The following is a 15,235-nucleotide window of genomic DNA, read 5'->3' as shown; positions in this document are numbered from 1 at the left end:
AGGCAGTTTTTAGCCAAAATCCAAAAACCTCTGTTGTTTTCTATGACATAATTTCTGTGGAGTGGCAGCAGTTATTAGAAATTCGTTTTGTTGAATCAGCGGAAAATTTGCCCATGCATGTGGTTGTTTAACCCTCCAGTTTATTAAAATGCGATTTCATGTACCCTCACAAAAACCAAATAAAATGACTTTCTAAACTGTAATTTAATTTTTTAGCTATTTTTGAACAAAAATAACATCACACCATGTCTGATCAACTTTAGACAAAAAATCCAACATTTTATTCATGTTTATAATTTCTGGGACAACAATAAAAAAAAAAGCGATCACATTTTTCTTTTGTCTACATCAAAAATGTTTAATTTCTTTTTGGCTGATTAAATTGTTTCATTTTAGTTGAATTTGTCTGTGGGAACTTAACCTTAATGCTTTTTAATTTTTTTTAATTTTGTTATTACTTGAATTTAAACTTAACTTCAAGTTTCTCTAAACTGAATAAAGTCTGAAATTGGATCCGTCCTTTAAACAGATATTAGAAGCAGTTCTTTTATACAAATAACTTTGTGTTATGCCCCTTTTTATGTCTAGGGGCACCTAGAGGAACATAACATAAAAGTTTCTCACACACATCCAGCTTTCCATCAGCAGAGCCTGTTAACTCTTAATCATTATTTTTTAACTTGTGCTAAATATAAACCTCCTCCCTCAGATATTCCCACCAAGGTGGAACTAAAACACCAATGCAGGGTTTGTGTTGATGGTTTTTGAAGCCTGCAGACAAAAACCTTTTGCTCTGACTCATAAATGGATACTAAGAGCCAAATGGGAGGAAAGCAGCAACATCAGTGGTGTGAAACCATGGTGAGGATGCCAAGGCAGAACTGAAGTGTGGCACATGCCTTTGATGTGAATCCAGAGCACGGGAATGTAACAAACGTAGATACCAAATTACATTCTGTCCTGCTTTGATCTCCAAAACCGCACGCCTGATTCTACAGAGGTAATGAGTTCGAATGTGCGTGCAGTGTGCTGCAGAGCGTACACATTTTCCTGCAAGTGACAAAGCAGAATTATACATGCATTCCTGCGTGTGTTTACGCCTGAGCATGACTGAGTTGCAGGCATTGTGGCATGTTTATGCGCTGCTGCATGCAGGGAACCGAACCCTGGCGGGGTCTTGTAAGTGCCTACCAAAAACGTGTTCCTGGAGACCTTCTGCTGAGTTTGTCATGTTGTTGCATAGTCCACAGTCAACTCCCTTCTCTGCCTTCACAGCCGATGATGATCATGTTGCGTCTTGGATTTCCATCTGAGCAGCCCTTTAATCTCAAGACTGTCAACCGTGAATGTAACCACTTTGCAGCCGTGTAAGGTCGCCCCCTTTGCAGGATTTAACACAAAAGACATTTATTTGCTCCTCATTACCTGGGTATGTCAGAGGGTTTGTGGTGTTACAGCGACAAATTAATAAGTGTGCCTGTAATGTTGTGTCGACACCATGTTGTAATTAGACACACGTTCTTCCTCTCAGACAGAAACTGTTTGTCAGGACGATTAACAAGGATATCAAAACAAGACCTGTGTAACTTTACACAGGTCAAAAGTCCATTGCAGGGCCAAGAATGATTTTTTGTTTTGTTTATTTGAAGACCCACTCTGATTGAAAAAATGTTTTGGGGTTTTTAACATGTTCTTGTGGCATTTAGATCGTGATAGAGGTAATATATTAAGGAAATTACGCTAAAAATGGCATTTCTGTGTATTTATTTATTTAAATCATTGCAAACTTTGCAGCTATGATTTCAGCAGGACACGAGCATCCTGCTCTGCTCCGTTCTGATGCATCCACTTAATTTCACTTTTCAAGATTTGAGGTCTCTTTGTTGTCAAATGTGCAATACATTTTAACATTTGGCACAGATGAAATTTCCTTCGTCTCAGACCTCAATGCAAACATGCAGAAAAATAAATAACAAAAAAATGACAAGAAAATAGTAAAGATAAAATTGCAATGTACACCAATAAGAACACATTTTCTTTTATTTTTTAAAACGTGTGAGAGAAAAAATCTAAAATGTAGAAAAGGTCTATATAAAACATGGAATTATTGTTTACCAAAGCTTAAGCGATCCTTATGAAAAGTATATAAAATAAAATGTTGGCACTCACAGAGTAAAAACTGACATTTATGCATTAAGCTTGTATTTATGAAGAACAATTATTTCACGTCATCACGTCTATTTTTACGGAAGTCAAGTCAAACACAGATTCAAGTTTGATGTCGTTGCTTCTGCACTTACACCTATCAGATAGAATTATGTAAACCTTAGTACACTAGTTATTATTTCAGTTATTGAGTAGATAAACAAGGAACAGGAAGTTGTGTAAACTGATCCAAAAGTATTGAAATAAAGCATCCATCCATTCGTTTTCAGAGCCTGCCGAATTCCTTTTCAGGGTCACAGGGTTGCTGGAGCCTATCCCAGCTGCTACTGGACTTTTATTTGACTGTGGGAGGAAGCCGGAGAATCCCCAAAAAAACCCATGCATGCATCAGGGGAACACGCAAACTCCACACAAAAAGGTCCCAGTCGGGATTTGAACCAAGGCCTTTTTCTTGCCTGTGAGGAAATAGCACGAACCACTAACCCACTGATTTGAAGCAATTAAAGCGAAACCTGAACAGATCACACTTTAAAGGGGACAAAATAACCAAAAACCTGCTCAATTAATCATAGAGGATGCAGCTTTGTAATAATTTAGCTGATGGTGCTTAAAAACATGACATAGTTTTTATGTACAAACTAGAATTTCAGTGGAGATGCAGACATAAACAGGTGCTCTTATTAGCTACAAACTGTGAGCTAGATAAACCGCTAACTCTGTCAGCTAACAATAGAAATTTAGTTAGCAATCAATAATAAAAGCATTGTTGAATATTTATTTTTAAGCTTGCAAACAAATGTTTACAATTGAATGTGCTGTTTTCTTTCCTACAAACTGGTTCAAATTGTCCTATTAGCAAAAAAGAGTCTATTTGAGTGTACTACAAGTATACTATACTAAAAGTGAGGTAGTATAGTTGAAGTTGACTTTTTGTATACTATCAATATATTGTAAGCTTAAAATGTTCAGATTTAGACTGAATATTTATTAAGTATACGTCCTACACTTGGTACACTTGACCATACTTATACTCAATTACACTTAATAAATTAAACTTCAGGAGTACTGCTTCTTATAAGGGTAAAACTGTTGCACTTCCTGTAAACACAGTCAGAAGAAAGAGTCGTGTCTCTGAAGGTTCCACCTGCAAAACGTTCTGGTTTATTGGAGCTGATGTGAACACAGGTGAAAACACTGATGGAGACCAGCTGACAGGAACAGCAGAGTGACCCTCCCACCTGTCTTTTTGTGATTCAACAGGTTCTACTTCATAAACAGCTTTTTTGCAGCTGGTTTCTCATCTCTTAATATCTCCATTCTTGTAGTTTTATTGGCTGTGCTCAGACTTTTGAAGATTTTTAGAGGAGACTGGCATTTTTTAAGTATATAAACACCATGTGTGGAAGATAATGAACGCTAATAAATGCCTGATGAATGCTGTCAGGATGATAAGGAAGGGTGAAAGAGGCTGAAGGCACATAAGTGGTGTCTGGCGGCACTTAGTGGTACATTTCTGTAACTGACAGATCAGTGAGGTTGCAATTGGCCTGCTGAACTTTTTTAAAGTTATGACACTTCACTTATTAGAATGCCAAGTGCTGAAATATAACCACATCTTACGAGGGGCTACAATCTTTATGCAGCAAAGAAAAATAAAAAATGTCTGCATGATGGAGGCTATGAAAGCACCTGCAGTTTCTGTCTATTAGGTACGGCTGCACAATAGATTGAAAATCTATTGCGATGTCAGCCTGTGCAGTAGGCGTATCGTAAACTGTGATAACTCGTTACCTTAAATGTTTATGCACAAGATAGAACATTCTCAGCTTGTAATATTTAACAAATCAAATACAGCCCCAAAAACATTTACACATGACTGGTCCACCGGGGAAAATAAATATGGGGCATAGTGAATTTACTTTAGTTTGAGTGATCTTTATGAAATTTCCCACTCACGCCACCGGATTAAGTCTACAACCACAACCAAAGTTTTGTTGACCTTTGACCTTTAACCCTTGTGCTATCTTAGATGACCCCACCCTTACAGTGATGTGTTTTCCCTACCATGACAAAGGTGGATAAATGTGGAAAGATTTCAGTTAATCCATGGACACCAGTGAGGTTCACAAATCATTTAAGAAAAAAGGTTTAGCGCACTGTCTAGTGGGTCTAGATGACCCAACTCCCAATGTTAAAGTGCCTAGGATAGCACAAGGGTTAACTCCTCGAGCCTCATTGAGAAGCTACTTGATGTAAAACTGAGTTGTAGATTTTGATTGGCATTAGCGTGGAGAGCTTGCAAAAGTGGCGTTTCCCTGAGCTTGCATAATTTTTACAAGAGGGCATCTTAGATGGAGGCGGGAAGGGCGGGTACCATACAATGCCGCTCGCAGCTTTAATTTAAGTTATGTTTGCTTTACTTACTCATTTAGAAGAGAGACTTTAGCAATGCAATTCAAACAGGCACGTGTTTTTCCAACAAAAACTTTCAAGAACCTCAACTTCCAGCTTAGTTTAGCTCACAAAATGATGCACATCCTAGAAATCCAAACAGTTTTGTGGCAATTCCCGTTCATTTGGGAGTTGTTCAGTTCATCAAACAATCCACTGTCAATGATTTCCCTTTGCCATCGGATGGGAACAGCACCCGTGCTGAACTCCTTAAAGAACTTCTCGTCCTTGCAGTTCAGTTCTACATCCCTCACATCAGAGTTGTCCCGACAGTCCTCGATGTTTTTGGCGTAGACCACGTTGGCCTTCGGCACCCAGGGGGGCTCCACCAGCCCTGCTTCCAGCCGGTGGAAGTTGATGTTCTTGAAAAATGAGTGGTTTCGTGGGTCGTCCCCCTTGCTGTGGAAGCAACATACGCAGGTCACACGTCAGAGAACTTCAGAAAAACTTTTTGTAGATTTAGTGAACATTTGCTTTCATAAAACAGGTGTAGAGATGAAAGAAAAAGGTCATGAAACTTGAAGCAAAATTAAAATTTTGCTGACCTTTGACCTCGGGAAGAGGTCCAAGAATATCACCTTTAGTACCTTCTACAAACGTAATCTCCTCATGTAATCGCCCCATAACTCCATCATTAGGAAGCTACTTGGTGTGATTGGCGTTGGCGTGGAGGCCTTACAAAAGTACCATTCCTTTATTACTCTCACATTTGTTTTACAGAAATGTTGTGAAAATGAATGAACATGAATTGTTGGGTCAAGCTGAGGGAAACAAAATAAGATATGAACATATTAAGAATGTGGGTGTGGTTGATAAAAAATGTTTACTTTTGCCAATTCTTCCCAAAAAATACATAGACCTGTTCGTCTTCCCAAAGCAGCCCAAAACTGAAATGGTTACTATGGAGATAAAACCAATTGGAGTGATTATTTTGTGTAAAAAGACCAACATCCACTGTTTCGAAGTCCTTCAGAAGATGCTTTTAACACAACAAACCTCTCCATTGCAATCACAAACGGAAAACAGCATTTGGTGGGAGGTTTTAAGCAAGGGGATCATAACGCTACCATCAACGCTATAAAGTTCTTGACACGAAAGGAAGAAGACATTGTTTGCATGAGCTTCTGCTCGATTGGCCTGCCCTCAGTCTAAAATCATACAGATTGATATCAAACAGTAAAAACTGTGTTCTTTTTTTTGTGTCATTGGACAAAAAAATCCCTTTTCAAACTTTTTTTTTACTGCAAAAACTGGCTTCAAACTGAGTTTAGCTTCACCAATCTTAATCTAATTCTTCCCAATCTTAAAACATTTGAAAAATAATCTTATCGAGAAAGCTTTTCAACAGAAAATGTCTTAGTGACGACATTTTTTTTCTTAAATTAAGAATTTTTGGTGAAACCATTTTTCTTACCACATTGGCAGATTTTTAAAGAAATTATTTAAATAAAATCTGCCAGTGTTGTAAGGCGTTTAGACTTATATGTTTGCAGTGTACTACCATTCGATCTGAAATCTTTATTTTTGTTTGTCCGTATTCATAATTATGTGATAATTGTTGTAATTTCCTGTTTCTGTTTGATTTCATGCTCCCTTTTACTATTATCAAGCACTTTATGATTTTATCTGAGAAAGCTGCCACAGAAATAAACATTTACTTAATTAATATGAAAGAAGTATTATTTCAATCTTATGTTTGAAGCTTCTGTTGGTTTATTTCTTTCATCTTTTTTGATTCTTGTCTTTTCTGGACTAGTTGTCAGAGTGCTGTGAAGAGATCCACCCTTGACTCTCAGACTTTAATCTTTTTGGCACTGTTGAACCCAAAGGGACAGATTTTCTCACCGGCACCCGAGGCGATGTGCAACCTTCTTCCTGAGGAACTGGACAATGATTTCCTTCGTTGGAGAATCAAATCGTTTGTCTTCAAACTTGCAGTCGTCCTCCAGAGTACGACGAGTAACCTCAGTGTTCTGGACTTTTTCCCTGAAGTCTCTGAAAGGCAAGCGAGCGGCAACCATCTCATAAATGCTGCAGCCCAGAGCCCACCAGTCCACAGACGTGCGGTAGTACTCCTGCTTGAGAACCTCAGGAGCCATGTAACCTGTTGTTCCAGCCTGCAGATACCCACAGAGGGGGTAAAAAAAGAACACTTTCAGATTAACTTAAAAAGATGAGTCAGAATTTCTTTGTTTATGCATTGAGTTGCATTTTATTATAACCTTCTTTCTAAAAATTTTTTTTAAATCTTCTAACCTAGGGGTCTGTGACTCGAGGCTCGGGAGCCACATGCTGCTCCTTCCTCCCTCCATTGTGGCTTTGAAGAAAAACGCTGATAAGTTTAAATTGATCATAGGTTTGTAGTTTTGATTCATTTGCTAATTAAGTTTTGTCAGTTATGTTTAGATGTCCAATAACTCAGCAAAATGATGGTTTACATTAAGAGTGGTTCAGTATTTTATACATACCATTTTTTCTATTATGTAAAAACATGTATCAGTAATGGACTCTACACCAATGGCGTGATGTTTTTTTATTGATAGGAAAAGGATCAAAAAGATAAAGGCACACTAAAGTCATGTTCATAGAAAAATGTTATGTTTCACCTTATTGTATTTTTGATTCAAGTAAATCTGCTGAAGCATGAGGATCCTATTTGACACAGGATGTGTTTTATTTTGAAATGAACTTGTAAGTGCTGCTGTCATAAGTAAAAGAAGTTCAAATTGTTATACAGAGAACATTTTAACTTTGTTGCAATTCAATTATTCTAAATATAAAAAAAGCTACATTTTATAAATAAACTAACAAAAACATAGAGATCATGTTTCTAAATCGCAAAGTGGCTCTTTCTGGGTTTGAGTCAGTAAGAAACCAGCCCAAATGGTTATCTTAAGGTTGCAGACGCTTTTTATTTACCTTGTCTCAATATTTATTTATATTCAGAAATCTAATTTGTTCTCAGATTCTGCTTGGCTATGAGACCAGAAAACCTCTGAACGCCTTCATTGTGGAGGAATTTTTAAATCATGTATTTTCAGTCAGAGGTTTATAAGCCGCAGGCTCATTAATATATATTTAGGATGTCCACTTTAACAGTAAATTTATATATATTGTTTAACTTAAACCAAATTAAAAAAAATCATCAATAATACTTCAGTCATTCTAAATATTTCTGAAAGTTTTTTTTGGAAATAATAGAAACCATTTTCTCCTTTCCTTTTATTTTAAATAAATAAATAAATACAGTCCCTGGTTTTTAATATGTTAACATCTAATTTAAACAATTCAAGATACAGAGAAAACGTTAGCAAGATCTATGGTTTAAGTTCTTTATACATTTTAAGAAAATTGTTTTTATCTTCAAGCTATCTGGCACATTTTTCTCACTTAATAGCACGTCTTCTTTTTAAAAATATGTTTACTACAGTGATGTTTTATTTGCCTTAGAAAAAAAAGATATATTGACAATCTGTCATGTCCTGGATTTACTATAATGATGTAAATATGTGTATTTCTATTGGATATTATAATGTCCTTCAAAATAACATTTGGCAATTATACATTTGGCCAAATGTCACTACAGTCTATATATTTCATTTCTACTGCTATTATGTTTTGTAAACTTTCTTCCAGTGGTAAACAGAGTAAAGTTTGACATTTTCCTATGATGTTGAGATGTTTTCCATCAAATTCCAGCACATCCGGGAAGGTCTGGGTGGACAGTCCTTTGGACCATAACCTGTCTGCACTCTGCAGGGGATCTCCAGGCTCGTCTACTCCTACAGACACTTCCATCGTGCAAAGATTAGAGAGCTAACACTAACAAGCTCTGGTTGGTCAAGCATGCGCTTCAAAGTCCAACCGAGCATGAGGTCAGGCACTCTTCAAATCAGATTAATCCCAATCCCACTGGGTCTCTTCTTTTCTCCCGTTAATCTGATGAAATGTTTATGTGACGATGAGGATAGAAAGTTGTGTGATTTCTACAAGACGTGTGCAACATGTGTGTGCAGAACCCACTTGATGGAGTGCGTTTTGACTATTTTTCAGTGAAAATGTGTAATAATCTGTGTGTTCAGATTATTCCACTAACCCTCTGGCAGATCATTTTCCCGTTCGGCAGCTCCACAGCCAATCCGAGGTCGGACACTCGGCACTGTCCTTTGCCGTCCAGCAGCACATTCTCCGGCTTCATATCCCGGTACACAATGTCCATGGAGTGCAGGTGGAGGATGCCGGAGATTATCTGTGCGGTGTAGTAAACTACACGCTCCATGCGGATGCCTCTCTCCCCCAACTCATAGATGTGAAACTTGAGGTCTCCTCCAGACATCAGGTCCATGACCAGGCACAGGTGAGTCCTGCTTTCGTAGGCGTAAGCCAGGTTTACGATGAAGGGGCTGTTAACCTTTTCCAGGATCTGCTTTTCCTGAAGGGCCAGCCTCTCCCCGCTTTTCTTTTTCAGACGTCTCTTGTCCAGCTTCTTGCAGGCGTACATGTGGCCTGTGTACTTCACCTGCACAACACAAACCTGCCAAACCAGAACAGCAAAAAACCATAACAGACATTGTGTAGGTCATCTACATTTTAAAGTCCCACTCCAATCATCTTTTATGCTATTTTAATAGTAATAATAATATTAATGAATTGGATTTATCTGAGCTTTTCAGACACACAAAGCACTTACAATGTGTCCATTATTCATCCACTCCTCATTCATACTTGGTGATGGTAAGCTACTGATGTAGCCACAGCTGCCCTGGGGCAAACTGACAGAGGCGTACGTGGCTGCCAGTTTGCGCCTACGACCCCTCTGACCATCCTCGAGACATTCATGTGCATTCACACATCAGTGGAGTAACACTGGAGGCAGGGAAGGTGAAGTGTCTTGCCCAAGGACACAGCGACAGTTGACTGGCCGACCCTTCGATCATTGGACTCAACCACCTGAGCCACTGCCGTTGATTAGTCTTTTAATTATGATGAAGCCAAAACCACAAAACTTGTGTCGTTTTCTAGTTTCTGCACTGTTGGAACGTAAACCTGGCCTTATTTCCCATCCTCCCGTTGACTTATAACCCCTCACACCCTCAACCTAACATCTTCGGTGTAACAAAAATGGCTGTCCTGTCGTACAGTTTTGAGCTAGATGCCAGCTCGGACGAGCTCTCAGACTCCATCAGCAGAAAAGGCCACTAATGTGAATTTCGCCTGAGTGGGTCTTTCAAGAATTATAGTAAATGATGTAGACTTTGACTTTGTTTGCACAAAGGAGGACAATTTGCAACACACTTCAGTGCCAAGGCATGAATTTAGTTTGTAGATGTTGAAATTTTGGGTGCGTACCTCACCAAAGCCTCCTCTTCCCAAAGTCCTGAACTCATAAAAGTACTTGTCAGTAATCTTCTGCCTCTCACACTCCTTCCACTGCAGAAACCTGTAGAAATGGGGGCTCTTCAAGTATTCCAGGAAAGGTTTACCCTTCAGGAAGTCCTTTGTTGCATTTGTTATCTTCTGAACTGTTTCCTCATCAAGGCTTTTGACTGACAAGGTCCTGCACAGGTTTGAGTCTTCTGTGAGGTAAGACAGAAACGTCTGAGACTGAGGATGACAGAACTTGGCAAGTATCCTTTGTCTGACCTTCTCTTTTGTTGCGTCCTCAGCAAAGCTCCAGTCGTCTAGCTCCTGCAGGAACACTGCAGCGGCTGCCCTCTGGGGGTCAGAGGTCATGAGGAACTGCAGGAAAAGCTTCCTCCCGATGGGCTGCAGCTCACACAGCCACTCGTAGCTTTTCTCGGCCCCTGCCCGGGGAGCAGTCGATTTCTTTGGGTTGGGCAGCGTCAGGGATTCTCTTCGCATCCTCTGCTCATTGCGGCCGGCCTGTTGTCCCTTGAGGTAAGCCGTGTTCACCACCAGACTCTCCAGCCCTGCCGGGTCAGCCTTAGGGGGTGAATCATGTGGCATGTTGAAAGGCAGCAGACAAATGACAAGACTTGAGGACATCCATCTTGCAAATCATTGGGCACAAGTGAGCGCTGGCAGCACCTGCTTGGTGAACATCCTCCATGTCCACACGCCGCTCAGGGATTTGGCTCCTGCTAAGTGCCTTTGCACGTTTGTGCAAAGATGGGCACGCAGGGAAAGCAACTTATGTGGTCTGTGGTTAAGAGGCTTTGGGCCAATCTATTCTTAGAAGACACAGGGAGCCGTGCTGTGATTGGACAGCAGCTAACAAAGTGGCAGGCCATACCTGAAAAGTTAAAGCAAGAACAACTTTTTTTAAACGCACCTACACTTGATCAAACCTACACACTTAGAAGCTCAGAAGCTGAGGGAGTTTTGTCTAGTTAAAACTAAACGTTTCTTTTCTTAACCCTTGTGCTATCTTAGATGACCCCACCCTCACATTGATGTGTTCTCCCTACCATGACAAAGGTGGATGAAAGTGGAAAGATTTCATGTAATCCATGGACACCAGTGAAGATCACAAATCATTGAAGAAAAAAGGTTCAGCGCACTGTCTAGTGCAGGGGTGGGCAAGTCCAGGCCTCGAGGGCCGGTGTGTCTGCATGATTTCCAGATACTCTTCCCCTACTCATGGCTGATTACCTGGTTCAGGTGTGTCCAGCCAATCAGAACATGCCAGAGCAGGGTATGCTGGAAAACATGCAGGACTGCGGCCCTCAGTGCCCACCTCTGGTCTAGTGGGTCTAGATGACCCCACTCCCAATGTTAAAGTGTCTAGGATAGCACAAGGGTTACTCCAGGTTTTGGTGAAAGGTGGCTACAGAAGAGCATAAATGGATGGATTTGCTTGGTGGATTTGCCTGAAACAGCTTTATGGCATAAAAGCTCACATGTCAAACAAGGACAATCAGTCCAGCCATCATTAGCCTCATGACTAAGTCAATTACGCCGGTAATTCTTCCTCTCTCAATTCTCCAAGTTTGTGCGTTTTGTGTGCACAAGCAAAGGCAGAAAACACAATGAACTCATCTAAAACTAAAAATACACAAAGAACAAAATGAACCCACTTCTAAGATTTTCCTGGTTTTGTTGGGTTAATGTCGTGCTGCTTAGTGGTGTAAGAACACCAGCTTAAGCTCTATGTGATCCAGCGCTCACAGCACAGAGTGCAGCCTCTTCCCAATCAAATTACTCTCATTAGTGAGTTTATCTGCGCATTAACATTAAAGAACCACTGATGAAAATGGTGGTTTTGGTGTTTTTAACATCTTATTTTGGCCTTTTTTCTGATGATAGAGGACATATATAAAGAAAATCAAGCTTAAAATTGCATTTCTGAGTTTTTCTTTATTCAAATAGTTGTGAATCAGGAGCAGACCAAAAATGCAGTTTAAAAAAAAGCTTTTTGAGACATGCACAAGCTCCCTGCTCTTCTCCATTCTGATACACCCACTTACAACCATGTGAAGCCATGGCGCAATTTCAATACGGGAGAGCTATCTCATCTTCTGGTACACCAAGTTCTTCATACTACATGCCACTCATCAGTTAGTCTTCAGTCTTAGCCAATAGCTAAAATGCTCACTTTCTTCACAGCCAATCACAATCAAATTCCTGCCTTTGAATTCATGGAAGTTAGTTTATCTGCATTCTAGACACTTCACCGGCCCACCTCCGCCCTGTTCTCCTCCTGGCTCTTTGATTCGGAGCGGTCTGGGGCTTAACCCTTGTGCTATCTTATATGACCCAACCCTTACTTACGTGTTATTCCTACCATGATAAAGGTGGATAAAGGTGGAAAGATTTCATGTAATCCATGGACACCAGTGAGGTTCACAAATCATTGAAGAAAAAAGGTTCAGAGCACTGTCTAGTGGGTCTATATGACCCAACTCTCAATGTTAAAGTGCCTAGGATAGCCCAAAGGTTAATCACCATCAGCGTCCAGGCTCTGGGGTCTCTTCTCACACGGTCCGAGGTCATCCCAAGTATGCAAGAAGTCTCCCGCCCAGAACCTAACCGCCAAAGACTACAGACCATTTCATGCACAAATTCCTGTTTCACTAGTAAATCTCAGAACTAAAATCTTTTTGTTTAACCTCATAAAGGCTACAACATCAAGGAACTGACAGAAATTTTGTTTTTTACATGTATAAAAATACAGCCAAATCATGTTGTAATGATATAGATATAATCAATTACGGTATGTCGGGTGTTTTGGTAAGTTTTATCTCACAACAATGTAATTTTAAGATGCAAAAAAATTGACATTAGTTCTTAGGGAAAAAAAAATTAGTGTTTAGGGGAAAATAAAATCACCTTATTTATCCACTCTCACATTTGACCCATGGGTAAATGTGACCACATTGGGTCAATGTGTTATAAAAAGTTAATTATCAAAGACTTGTGTGTTTTTTCAGTAGTCATTTAGAAAAGTGTAAAACAATAGATGAGTTATTCTCAGCATAAAATTTAGAAAATTAGCTAAACGTTTCCCGTCAAGTGTTTTTGAGATTTCATGGAAACAGCCATTTTGAAATCAGCAGGAAAAGTCATTCTACTGCCCCTAGTGGAATGATGATGAATTACAGGACAGAAAACATGGACCAATGGTTTTTAAAGAAAGTTTGGATCATGTTAATAATATTGGGGTCTCAGGAAGGCATGTATAAAATATGATGCAAATGGTTATATAGGATTAATGGAAACTATTCAAATGAAAACAGACCTGCAGCTTTCACAATTCTTTTATTTCTAAAATAAAAACCACTTCTTGTGCCAAACATCGCAACATACATCAAAGTTAATCTTAAATGTCAAACACTGTAAATTGTCATCCATCCCTCCATGAGGCTTCTAAAGGGGTAGAGCAGCTGATCTGTACGCGTTTTTGTTCCCCGCCCTCCTTTTACGCTGTGACTACAGGAAACATGCGATGGCGAGCAGGAAGACGGCACAGGAGAAGGCCGGGACGGCTCTGAAGAAAACACGGGCTCAGTCCTCATTTGCCGATTCTCTGCACCACCCAGTCTTGTTGGCAGAGGGGGCAACGGTTGTTCTGCTTCACCCAGAGGGACATGCAGCAGTTGTGGAAGGAGTGGTTGCACTCCCCCCAAACAACTGGAAGATGGAGGCAGACAAACAGGTTAAAAACTGAATGACAAACATGTTCAAAGACAATATATTGTATGAAACATGTACGTTTTCATTAGTACTCTTATTTTCACAAACACAGCAGGACTTCTGTGACAGATTATAGAGAAATCTTCACATGAAGAAGGGAAGAACATTAAAGTTCGTTTGATTGTGTCTCAAACTATTAAAGACCACCTCCAATGAAAATCACGTTTTTGGCGTTCTTATCATGTTCTTGTGATTTTTTTTGTTTTTTGATGATGGAGGACATGTATAACGAACGATTGCTTTATTCAAATTATTAAAAAACATGAACTTGAACATAAAAGTGGCAATTCATCTCTTTATTACAGGCTATTTGGTAAATTTAAAAAAATCACAAAACAGTTTTTTTGTTTTCAGTGTTTATTTTGTTGCCAATGTAAGAAAACTACAAAAACATTAAGAAAGCTGTCTATGGTTGGATGTTTTTAATGTATTACAATGTGTTTTGTAGTGTATGTGCCAAACTCTGGCATTCTCACTGTTATTGTTCTATGTTCTTTTGTTGTATTTTACATAAAATAATAATAATAACTTTTTTCTTTCAATATCGTGAAAGCTGCGCGCCTGAGCTTTTATTGTGGTGGGACGCAGGGTTGATGATAACGCTCTTTAGCATATCCGGTTAACCGATTGTGCTGTTGATGCAACTTTTAGAGCTCGGGGCGTCTTACCGACACAGTCTTCCTGTTTGTTCTCCGCCTGACATCGGAGGCACGCGTCTGTAAAAGTGTCAGAAATAAAGTTAAAGCACCAAGCAGCCTACATCCACCAAACACGTCCGTGTTAGCTAAGCTAGCACGGGTTAGCCGGGTATGCGTCCCAAGCTAGCTGTCAAACACTTACCCATTACTTGTACCCGACAAATCGCACACGTGTCGCATTCCACGTCCCAGCTCCACATGGCCACAGCGTTCCATTTCTTCAGGGAAAACATCTTGTCACTCCCCGTCTTGGATCCCGAAGAGGTGTGAGAAAGCACCAAACCCGGCTCGTCCCCGTCGTCCATCTCTGCAGCTCCCACGTTAGCTTAGCTAAACAAGCTGGATGCTTGTTCTCACAGCGACGGCAGAGGGCGCTGTTTCTCTATTTTTAGTAAAAAGAAGAAACCATCTTGAAGTTTGCACCTGTTTTATAGTGTATGCAATTTTTTTAAAATATGCTTCAAGACAATTTATTGTATTTTAGGAAATTATATAAAAACATCTAACATGCTTTATATTTCAATAAAAAATGTAATGTCTTAATTTTAAAAACTAATTTTGTCTTGAAACTGTAATCTGTAGCATATAAACTACTCATTATTAAGGAATGCTCCACTGAAGATATGGACAAAGAAAAATCTAAAATGTAATCAGTCAGGAAAGGTTTCATTAGCTATTTTATTAAATGACATTTTAACACACCAGCTTATGTAAAAAATATACATCATTTGTTATGTAAACATGCTTCATATAAAGATGAACATCTA

The 15,235-nt window shown here is 39.4% G+C and overlaps 2 protein-coding genes and 1 long non-coding RNA gene across 4 annotated transcripts; 1 reads left to right on the top strand and 2 right to left on the bottom strand.

Moving 5' to 3' along the window:
- Positions 1–1,800: 1,800 nt before the first annotated feature.
- grk7b (G protein-coupled receptor kinase 7b) lies at positions 1,801–10,859 on the bottom strand. The gene is made up of 4 exons (XM_004075815.4): positions 9,967–10,859; positions 8,714–9,151; positions 6,463–6,734; positions 1,801–5,016 (listed from the first exon to the last, which is right to left on the bottom strand). The coding sequence occupies exons 1-4, from the start codon at positions 10,621–10,623 to the stop codon at positions 4,686–4,688; spliced, it is 1,698 nt and encodes a 565-aa protein (XP_004075863.2). The 5' UTR covers positions 10,624–10,859; the 3' UTR covers positions 1,801–4,685.
- LOC144996801 (uncharacterized) lies at positions 6,619–10,418 on the top strand. Of its 2 annotated transcripts, XR_013659612.1 has the most exons (5): positions 6,619–6,755; positions 6,878–6,973; positions 8,317–8,974; positions 10,054–10,200; positions 10,284–10,418. It is a non-coding gene; the product is annotated as an uncharacterized LOC144996801 (long non-coding RNA). The 2 variants fall into 2 exon arrangements; XR_013659611.1 differs by having other exon boundaries at positions 6,878–8,974.
- A 2,459-nt stretch (positions 10,860–13,318) lies between the features above and the next one.
- Positions 13,319–14,833, bottom strand: rnf7 (ring finger protein 7). Its single transcript, XM_004075766.5, has 3 exons — positions 14,611–14,833; positions 14,439–14,486; positions 13,319–13,707 (listed from the first exon to the last, which is right to left on the bottom strand). Exons 1-3 carry the CDS (start codon positions 14,771–14,773, stop codon positions 13,589–13,591), a joined length of 330 nt encoding a protein of 109 aa, XP_004075814.1. The 5' UTR covers positions 14,774–14,833; the 3' UTR covers positions 13,319–13,588.
- Between the last annotated feature and the right edge of the window lie 402 nt (positions 14,834–15,235).

Source organism: Oryzias latipes, chromosome 13, assembly GCF_053564925.1.
Source record: "Oryzias latipes strain Hd-rR chromosome 13, Olatipes_Hd-rR_3.1".
NCBI lineage: Eukaryota > Metazoa > Chordata > Actinopteri > Beloniformes > Adrianichthyidae > Oryzias > Oryzias latipes.
Note: the sequence above shows the minus strand (reverse complement) of the source record. Positions and strands in the feature narration are given on the sequence as shown.

What these genes read in the sequence shown, in the direction of transcription:
- grk7b (XM_004075815.4), bottom strand. Translation starts at nt 10,623, where the DNA reads ATGTCCTCAAGTCTTGTCATTTGTCTGCTGCCTTTCAACATGCCACAT. An exon ending in GAAGAGGAGGCTTTGGTGAG is followed by an intron (nt 9,152 to 9,966) that starts GTACGCACCCAA and finishes CTGGTTTGGCAG; the next exon opens with GTTTGTGTTGTGCAGGTGAA. An exon ending in GGAAAATGATCTGCCAGAGG is followed by an intron (nt 6,735 to 8,713) that starts GTTAGTGGAATA and finishes GGGTATCTGCAG; the next exon opens with GCTGGAACAACAGGTTACAT.
- rnf7 (XM_004075766.5), bottom strand. Translation starts at nt 14,773, where the DNA reads ATGGACGACGGGGACGAGCCGGGTTTGGTGCTTTCTCACACCTCTTCG. An exon ending in TTGTCGGGTACAAGTAATGG is followed by an intron (nt 14,487 to 14,610) that starts GTAAGTGTTTGA and finishes ACACTTTTACAG; the next exon opens with ACGCGTGCCTCCGATGTCAG. An exon ending in CAAACAGGAAGACTGTGTCG is followed by an intron (nt 13,708 to 14,438) that starts GTAAGACGCCCC and finishes TCCATCTTCCAG; the next exon opens with TTGTTTGGGGGGAGTGCAAC.